The following is a 9,299-nucleotide window of genomic DNA, read 5'->3' as shown; positions in this document are numbered from 1 at the left end:
TGATACGCAGACCGTATTCAGCTCTTTCTTTAATTTGATATATGTTGGTATTTGAACAGGTTTTTATCATATTTATTAAACTTACTTATCATTTTGAGATATATCAATATTCTTGCTAAATATACTGAGCCAAAGTTAGCTTTAAAACTGTGAACAGCGTCGTTTAGGATAAACGCTTTGTCTACATTTCACTCAGCGTAGCACAATCAACAGAGTGAAAGAAATTGACACTCTCGTCCAATCAGGCAGAGTGTTGCATAAATCTTCCATTTTGATAAATTATTTATGCGTTATCAAGTAGTTTGATTTGCAAACTGAAGTCACGTGGCATAGGTAACGAAAACGAATTTAGACGGCGTCGCCGAAAAAGCCTTGTCACTTATTTAAGCAACTCATATTTGGCACAGACACAGTAACATAGTTTATTTCATCTGTCCGCATTAACAGCTGTTTTAATGCTTATGTTTCGCATTGACAACTCCTGTATACATTATTTCTCATACTATTCAATTAAAAAGCTGAAGCTGGTTGACTGAATTTGTGTCAGGCTAATACATTAATAAATGCATGTATGGTTATATCTGTAATATTCTCATAGCTAGTATCTTTGTTATATGATATAAACGGTAATGTGTACATATTAGATTAAAAAAAATAACTGTGTAAGCTGGGTTTAATCGCGATAAAAGTTGGTTCGAAAGTAATTGTAATAACACAATAAGATATAATCTAAAACAAAATTAGTGAAGTTGAAAGTCGTATAAAACTAGTCATCTGAAACAAAAACAGTGACTTTATCATCAAGGACAGACTCTTTATTGGATTACTTCAACTTTAACGTAAGGTATGTTTATATTCTGTTTATTTTTTGTATACTTTGAGATGAGAATTTAAACTCAGCTATATTTTTTATAATATATTTATACTAAGATAACAATTTTTAACACTTCAGATGCTTGATTACACTTGATATTCTGTCTAACATATATTCAGTAGCAATAGTGTGCCAATTAACTGTACTTCGCAATTTCATAGGGAAAAATAAAAGGGAATCGATCCATTTGATTTTCGTCGTTTGTATGGTAACATTCGAGTATCGTAACGCAACGCGCGGCCTCGAACGTTGTAATAGAATAATGATCGGCTAGCTGAATGATGCTGGTGACCCGCATCAACGAAACGAAATCACATGGGTAAAGTGGTAAACACGAGTTAATTCCCATCTATAGAAGGTCATAACTTAGCGTGCATAAGATATATAGCGACCGCACAGTTAAAGTTATTACAGAACTGCGAAATTTTGAAGATGGGGGTTGATTGTGACATCTTATCTATGACAGATCAAATTGTACTTGAATAGAAATATTCAGGATATAATTTTTTGCTATTACGGTACCTAAAATGTGCGTGAGTAAGATGATAAAGATGTTAATTTCAAATGTAAACAAATCTGATTTACCCCATTAAGCGTTTAAAAAATAATTCTCTTGGAAAAGTTGTTTATTGCAACATGTAAGAAAATCAACATCACGTCTTTTTAGTTCTGGAGGAAAAATGACAAGGTCCATCAGGAGCAAAAATTAACGTCAAACGACTAAAACAGGAAAACATTGTTATTTCTTTCATATACCTTTCTTTCCTGTCCTATCTACAATGCTGTGAAACGCAGTTTCAATTATGAAAATGTCATGGATTTATTTATATACTTTTCCACAATGCATGTATACCTTGTAATAATAGGAAAGGTCTCTGTGAATATATTTAGATATATAAAATGAGATAACGATGATAATGAAAGTGCATACAACATTAATTGCAACATTCATTCAAAATGCTACACAAAGTGGTTAAAGATTAGACATTCACTTATTATAGTTGACGAGAACAAGATAAATATACCCAGGGATGATATTATATTTAAGCAAAAGCTCAAATACATAATGGCTCTTTTGACCGCACGATCAAATGAACCAACCATTGCATCTCATAGATTGATAGAAGCTGTAGTGAGATAGTTTTTATCTAGGTAGGAGCACCTTGAGTTGTGCAATTACCACTAGTTAAAATGTCAATAATCTGAGACAATTCATGCGATCTTAGCTGCGAAATATTTTTCAAAATGTATTTTGTTTTAGGAGAATAATGGCTAAGGAAATATGCGATCCTGCTATCAGTGAGTTGTACAAAATTAAAGAACTGTGCGCAGAAAAGTGTGTTGATGCGGACATTCAGAAGGCACTGAGTGATGCTATAACTCTTGCAGAGGTAGGCTTGATTTCTAATTATTTGCATCTCATCCACAGAAACAAGCTTCAATTTCGAAACAGGTTATTTATTTATTCAAGAAATTCTGTATGTTACGGCCAATGCAAAACCAACATTTTAACATTGCTATTTACGAAGATTTTTTATTAAGGAGATGACCTTCAATCATTTGTGACACCAATAGCATCTTAGTCAAAGGGATAAGTAATAACGCACTGTTTGCTTTTTTGTGTTGTCATTTGTTTTTAGTTCAAATGAGCTTAATAATTAAAATCAAAATTATTCATTGTCATTGACACCACATCAGACCAATAATATATAACCGAAGAGGTGATTATTCGTCATACATTTTAATTAAATGTTAGAAATTTCGAATAATGAGATTTGCAAACTATTGAATTAGCGAAAGCACTAGTAGTAATCGCCACCGATAAAAATGAATTGAATTGGATAGAAAAGAACAAATATTGATAAATAAGCCAGAATTAATGCTAGTTGTCTATCAAGCCAAACTCGTTTAGACTCGAACCAACATAGCTCAAAAGAAATTAAATCAAAGCCAGCGATATTAACCACTTAGCTTCAAAGGACAAAGTCGCTTTAACTTAGACCTGCACTGATACCATAATGCAACACATGAATATACAAATAAAAGTGTATCTAGGTTTCATAATAAATCCTAATCAGTACAAATATTTTAGGCGCGGGATACTTACTGCCAAAGTATAAGTTCTGGCCCAAGTGAAGCTTTAGCGGCACTACAGAGACAGACACTCGAGTACCCATTCGATCAAGCATATAAAGACGGGAAGACAAAAAAGAAACTAAATCATAGGATAATGTCTGGAAAATTTGAAGGTTTGTAACAAAATCCCATAATGAATTTAACGTTCACGGATAAATGTTATATTACTTGTGACAACTAATTAGATGAGAACAATTTTAATTTGCGATGCATAGAATAACCCGACATGAGGATTCGCATGAGTTCCTTGTGAACCAGTAACAGATAAAAAAAAACAAGGTATTTCATCACTTCAATTTAAAAAAGTTTATTCATAGAGAAAAATAAACCGTTTAATGGCGTTACTTATAAGAACAAGAGCAACAGCTGCGTGCGCCAACGCTCGTATGCAGGGATTGGCAAAAGGCAGTTTGCAAGAAAAGAGTTATTGTTCTTGGTCTTTTTTCTCAACTCTTACTAAAAGAAACGTATAAAGGTTCAAAGTGATAGTATTCAAGGAAAGTAGGCCTAGACAAAGATAAAAAAGAAACTAATTTTTCAGATAAAAAAAGTCATTATTCTGACAGAATGCAGGACAGAGTTATGGTTCTTAAATCAACTTACTACTCTAATTATTATTAAAGAAGGTGTATAAACTTAATCAGATTTTTTTTTTCATCACATAAAGGCCATAATTCTGACAAATGCATGGAAGAGTTCTGGTTGTTTACCGACATACCAACCTAATTGTGATAAATAAGTGTGCAAAGTTTCAAAGTTACTGTTGTTATAGTATTTGAAGAATGTGGACCTAAACAAAATATACAGTTTTAGAGGCTCAAAACTGGCTATATTTCTGAAAGAAAACTCAAATGATATTTATGGTTTGTGCATTCTTGCCCCATCTCACAAAAAAAACCAGATGTGCAACGGTTCAAACTATAGCTATCTTGCTACATCTCGTAATGATAAACAAATATTAAAGCTATAGATTTTACAGTTTTTGAGAGTAAGTGGACCTAAACAAAAGTATTAGATAGGACATAGCTGACAAAGACGGATTTAAAAAGTCAGACGAGCTAAAACTGCATTGTGGTTTGTTTGATTTTGATACGTTAAACTGACCATCTGTTACTTCTGTACTTTGTAGGTACATTCTTACAAAGTATAGTAAGCATGTCAAAAGCTAAAAGAGTTTTGGAAATTGGTATGTTTACTGGATATTCCGCTTTGGCATGCGCGGAAGTCCTTCCCGAAGACGGGACTGTGACAACGCTGGAGTTTGATCCATTCCTAGAGGAGGTGGCTAAAGGCTTTTTTGCCAAATCACCATGCGGAAAGAAAATTTCTATTCGAATAGGTAAGAATAAAATAAACTTTTTGATAAATTATTGTCAGAATAGTTACTTTGATACAGATATAGCTTAGTAGTGACGTTCATGGCTGCATATATTCATGTATTACTTTGTTTCTTGAAAGGGAATATATTTATATGGAAAGAACTAACAGCCATTTCTGAAAAAAAAACGAAATGAACCCATATGATTTTTGGTGTACAACCTGTGCCTTATTTCTTATTTACGAGAACAGTTGTTCAGTTTGTTTAATGCCAAAAATGGATTGTTCAAGCTTGTTTATTAAACTTAACAATATAGTTCTAATGTTTAGTATGGGGACAACATCAACAGGCAAGGCTTACTTTATCAAAATTGGCCGCAGTTAATTTTTTGAAACAGTAATTTATTGGTTGTACAACAATATTATTTTCTTCAAATGTTTCATAAATATATGATGACCCTTCAAGACAATACTGGATGGCACGGGAATATTTTTGGATGCGGGTTTATCCCGCTACCAAAGTTAAAGTGTATTTCTGACAATCTTAGCATCTTTATTTTATTCCGAATCACATCCAAAGATGTTCATATGCTACACAAAATAGTCCCATTCATGAATAATGCAGATGAATTATCAATGAACAAGCAGTTCTTATTCAACCTGTATCACTCACACTGACCATTTAGATTATATAAATTTTATCAATGATAAGGTATTCCAGACCATGGTTACATCACAAGCTGTGTCAGGCAGAGTTCATCTTAGATATGAGGCACATTAAATTTGTATTTGTTTCTCATTCATGTATATTCATAGACTGGCATTTACACAGAAAACGAGAGCATCCTTGGTGAAAATTTCCCAAAAAAACCCTTACCATTCTGCCTTTCTTTTTTCTGTTTACAATATGGCGTGCACCTTTTAAATCACGTGATCTGGTAATGGCAATTCCTACAATTTCATTGGATATTTGGAAGCGTCACTCTTGGAAAAAAATTTACATAGAGTACCGTTCCTTATCAATAAGTAAGAATTACTTTTGACGAAATTTTAATTAAAACTTTTAATTTTCTGTTCTACAAATGAGGAGCGGAATGACGAATACCATTGCTTTATATATCATAATAATTTGAATTACGTTTATTTTTGATGTTTCGTTTTAAAGCTATTTCGGTTTATTTGTTTACATCTATTGTGCAATATCGTGGGTCCATTAACAAACTATTCACTGTGTTTTGTTAATCTTTTCGAATCTATTCATTACCATCTGTCCAGGGTCCAAAATCAAAGTGTATCCCATATACTCGACGCCTTCTGGGCGGCGTCCAATAAATCTACCAAAAACCCGCAACCATCAGACATTTCAAGGCTTTGATTATTTTAGGTGACGCTAAAGAAACTTTACTGAAACTAGCGGAGGAAAAGGCTCAATATGATGTTGTCTTTATTGACGCTAATAAGGATGGTTATGTTACTTACTTTAAGGTAATTATGACTGCAGTAACATGCATTCATAAAAAAACTCACTGTGTTCAATTAAGTATAGTAATTTGAAACAATTCGTATTTTTTTATATTAAGTTTACATGCGAAACTTGTGTTTTGAAAAATATGAAATAACAGAATTAGCATAATGAATTTCAATCACCGGCAATATTTTAATTTGTCTTAGTAACAATAAAAGGAAAATATTTAGTTTAACAGGTTTAGACTTTGATTCATTTATGCATTTGTATACGTTTGCATTGAGAGCAGACAGTGATCGAAACAAATCTTCTTGCCAAGGGAGGAACACTGGTTTTTGACAATGCACTGATGAATGGCGGCGCCTATGATATGAGATCAACCAATAAAATTGCACTTGAAGTAAGAAAATGCAATGAATATTTGAAATCCAGAAACGATATGTTTCGGGTAAGTGAGATGAAGATTCAATGTTTTAATATACCTTATTGTAATATAACTTTGACGTAGAAATCTTTGAAGTGTAATGATCACCCTACATCAAACTACATGTACGAGAAACAGTTTTGGAACCGCTGATCAATGTGAAAGTCTTCTTTAACCAAAAATATTCATTTTGTCCACGTGTACATATCAACTGAAGTTTCAGTCAATAACCAGCAAAATATTCTGTATATTTTTCAACAGGTTCTTGTTCCTATCAGAGACGGCACATTCATTGTTAGACGTAAAGAGGACGTCTTCTTATAGAAACATACAAGATGTTAGCTGCAAATGCAGTGTAACGGGAGCTACAAGAACCGTTGTACAAGGACCATGCATTAATTTACATTTGAAAATTTCCATAATAAGCAATATGATATGCTGCTTTGCAGAAAGAATAAGAAATTAAAATGTGATGAGATAATAGAGTGGGTTTTTTTTCTTTACAAGATGTGTGCATTTCAAATGCCACGAAGAGTAAAATAAATGGCATTTGTTAAAATATTTAGGAATAAGACCAGATTGAAGTTGACTGATAAATTGAAAATGATTTAAACTTAGAAAACGTTGTTTTATAACCATTCTTGCATAAAAACTACTTTTTTCACTGGATCCGCCCATGTATAAACGGGAGAAAAATCGTGTGCAAACAAGGCAATTCACGTGCTGTTAATACATGATTTTTATTTTTGAAATGCTTTGCCAGGGACTTATGTATGTATTTCTTCGCAGACTGATATTTGGCATCTGCATCTTGTTTCTTCCATAATAACCTCTTCTTGTAGCATTATAGATACCATAGGCGTAGGAGCAGGGGGGGCCAGCGGGGGCCAGCCCCCCCCCCCCCCCTCAAAGCTAGGGGGGGGGGGTCAAAGTATAGTTTGGCCCCCCGAATATTTTGGAAAAGAGATATAAATTGCAGTCTAATATAACATTTACTTAGCATCACATAAATCTTTTCAACCTGATTTCTGATTTGCATTTGGCCTTCCCTTGTATTCTGACTTGTCTCTTTCCGTAGTGCGAGTACTGAAATCTGTACGCGCCACGCCAAGAATTGTTTACATTTTATAAAAATAATATATCATTGAGCGCAATCACTACAGTTCCGGTTTGAGCGTCTGCAAAATCAATGTAGGCCTAACTTTTAAGCCTGTTTACGCATGTAAACGTTATGTATTTTTTTGTTTTTCATTCTCCATTCAAGGGAAATGATATTTCCACAACTTTATACCACAATTAGACAAATGCAGTGCTAATTGATTGTATGTCCAGGGCTTCAACAGAAGAATGTAAAAAAATGGCACACTTAATTAGAACAATACATAATATGACTAATTAAGATAGTTCAGTGCCCAGTCGTATGTGTATCATCAGAATAACTCAATGATTGATAAAACATAAAGGTTTGAGGGGGCCTATGGCCCAATTAATCCCTGTACAAGGCTTTGTCACGAATAATGCACCGAGGATACCTTGTCGCTAACCCCCCCCCCCCCCCCTCCCACACACACACAAACAGCCGGTCGAAAAGGTTTGGCCCCCCCCACCCCAAAGTTAAACTCGCTCCTACGCCCATGGATACAATGTAATCCATAGTATGTTTAGCTGTATTAGTTTCCAACCCCAAACGTACTGCCCCCATCAATGTACGCTCTAGCTTCTCTTAGAGTTTACTCCCTTTACAAAGCGTCTGTTCAGTTATTGTAAATAACTGTGAATAAATAAGTATCGCGTGTAACTTGTGCTATTGCCCGTTTTTAGGTATTATATTAATGATTTTTGTTAGTATCAGTCTGTTTGTTTTTACCTGATTGTTCGCAGAATTCATATAATAAACCTCGAAAGCTAGTCACTAGCTTCGTACTCATCCGTACTCTGTTTGTTCGTACTCAAAATAATTCGAATGTAAAGTTGTTATTCTTAAAATAATTGTGCTCCTGTTTATCAAATTTTTAAGTTATATGCAAAATTATGTGTAATGTAACGTTTGAAATAACTAAAAATAAAAATAAGATGCTCAAAAACCTTCAAATCACGCTTTTAATAGTGTTGTTGTTATGTGTGCCCCGGTTATGGATATTTAAAACATGTATACCGTTTCCAAGAACAACAAGAATGGTAAATAAAAGATGTACCGGAATCGTCAAGTCATCACATATGAAAACAATGCATTTAGTCGTCGTCAGATGTCTTTTTATGCAAGAATAGCGAAAATACACGTTTGTTTTGTGTATTATCCCTACATTATTATGCAAATAAGTCTATCAACATTAAATATATTGCGAGTTAAAAAGCTTGTGTCCAACTCCTTTTTGTTATCTATAATATTCTTAAATTACCAATAGAATCTGTGAAAAACTCTTTTGGAAACATAGAACGCAACAGAACAACATAATGAAAGACTCGGTTTGATCCAAACTGTTCATGAGAGGTAATGGAATGTGCAACACCCATCATGTTCCCTAGCACCGGCTTAAATGGAATTCTGTTATTATAGTAACAAGAGCACCGTCTTGCGGGTGCTGACGCTCATCTGATTTTTTTATATTATAGAAATATTGTCCTACCCATGATTTTCTAAGTCTCAAAAGGGCCATCATTCTTGCAAAAAGCAGGGTAGAGTTATGTTTCTTGATGTACAGCGTCCGCTTATTATGGTGAAAAACTGTTGCAAGTTTTAAAGCAATAGCTTTGATAGCTTATGAGAAAAGCTGACTTAATACTCAACCAAGAAAACTGATTTTCTAAGTCCAAAAGGGGCAATAATTATTGCAAAAAGCATGATGGAGTTATGTTTCTTGATGTACAGTGTCAGCTTATGATAGTGAACAAGTGTTGCAAGTTTCAAAGCAATAGCTTTGATAGTTTAAGAGAAAAAGTTGACCTAAACATAAAACTTAACCGAGAAAACTGATTTTCTATGTCCAAAAGGGGCCATAAATCTTGCAAAAAAGCAGGGTGGAGTTATGTTTCTTGCTGTACAGTGTCAGCTTTTGATGGTGAACAAGAGTTGCAAGTTTTAA

The 9,299-nt window shown here is 33.9% G+C and overlaps 1 protein-coding gene across 1 annotated transcript; it reads left to right on the top strand.

Annotated features, from left to right (window-relative positions):
- Positions 1 to 689: 689 nt before the first annotated feature.
- On the top strand, positions 690 to 6,687 carry LOC123554139 (O-methyltransferase MdmC-like). The gene is made up of 7 exons (XM_045344067.2): positions 690 to 844; positions 2,136 to 2,265; positions 2,967 to 3,123; positions 4,140 to 4,349; positions 5,712 to 5,812; positions 6,082 to 6,240; positions 6,478 to 6,687. The coding sequence occupies exons 2-7, from the start codon at positions 2,143 to 2,145 to the stop codon at positions 6,538 to 6,540; spliced, it is 813 nt and encodes a 270-aa protein (XP_045200002.2). The 5' UTR covers positions 690 to 844; positions 2,136 to 2,142; the 3' UTR covers positions 6,541 to 6,687.
- Positions 6,688 to 9,299: the final 2,612 nt, after the last annotated feature.

The sequence above is a fragment of the Mercenaria mercenaria genome, chromosome 15 (genome assembly GCF_021730395.1).
Source record: "Mercenaria mercenaria strain notata chromosome 15, MADL_Memer_1, whole genome shotgun sequence".
Lineage (NCBI taxonomy): Eukaryota > Metazoa > Mollusca > Bivalvia > Venerida > Veneridae > Mercenaria > Mercenaria mercenaria.
This window is presented reverse-complemented; position numbering and strand designations above follow the sequence as displayed.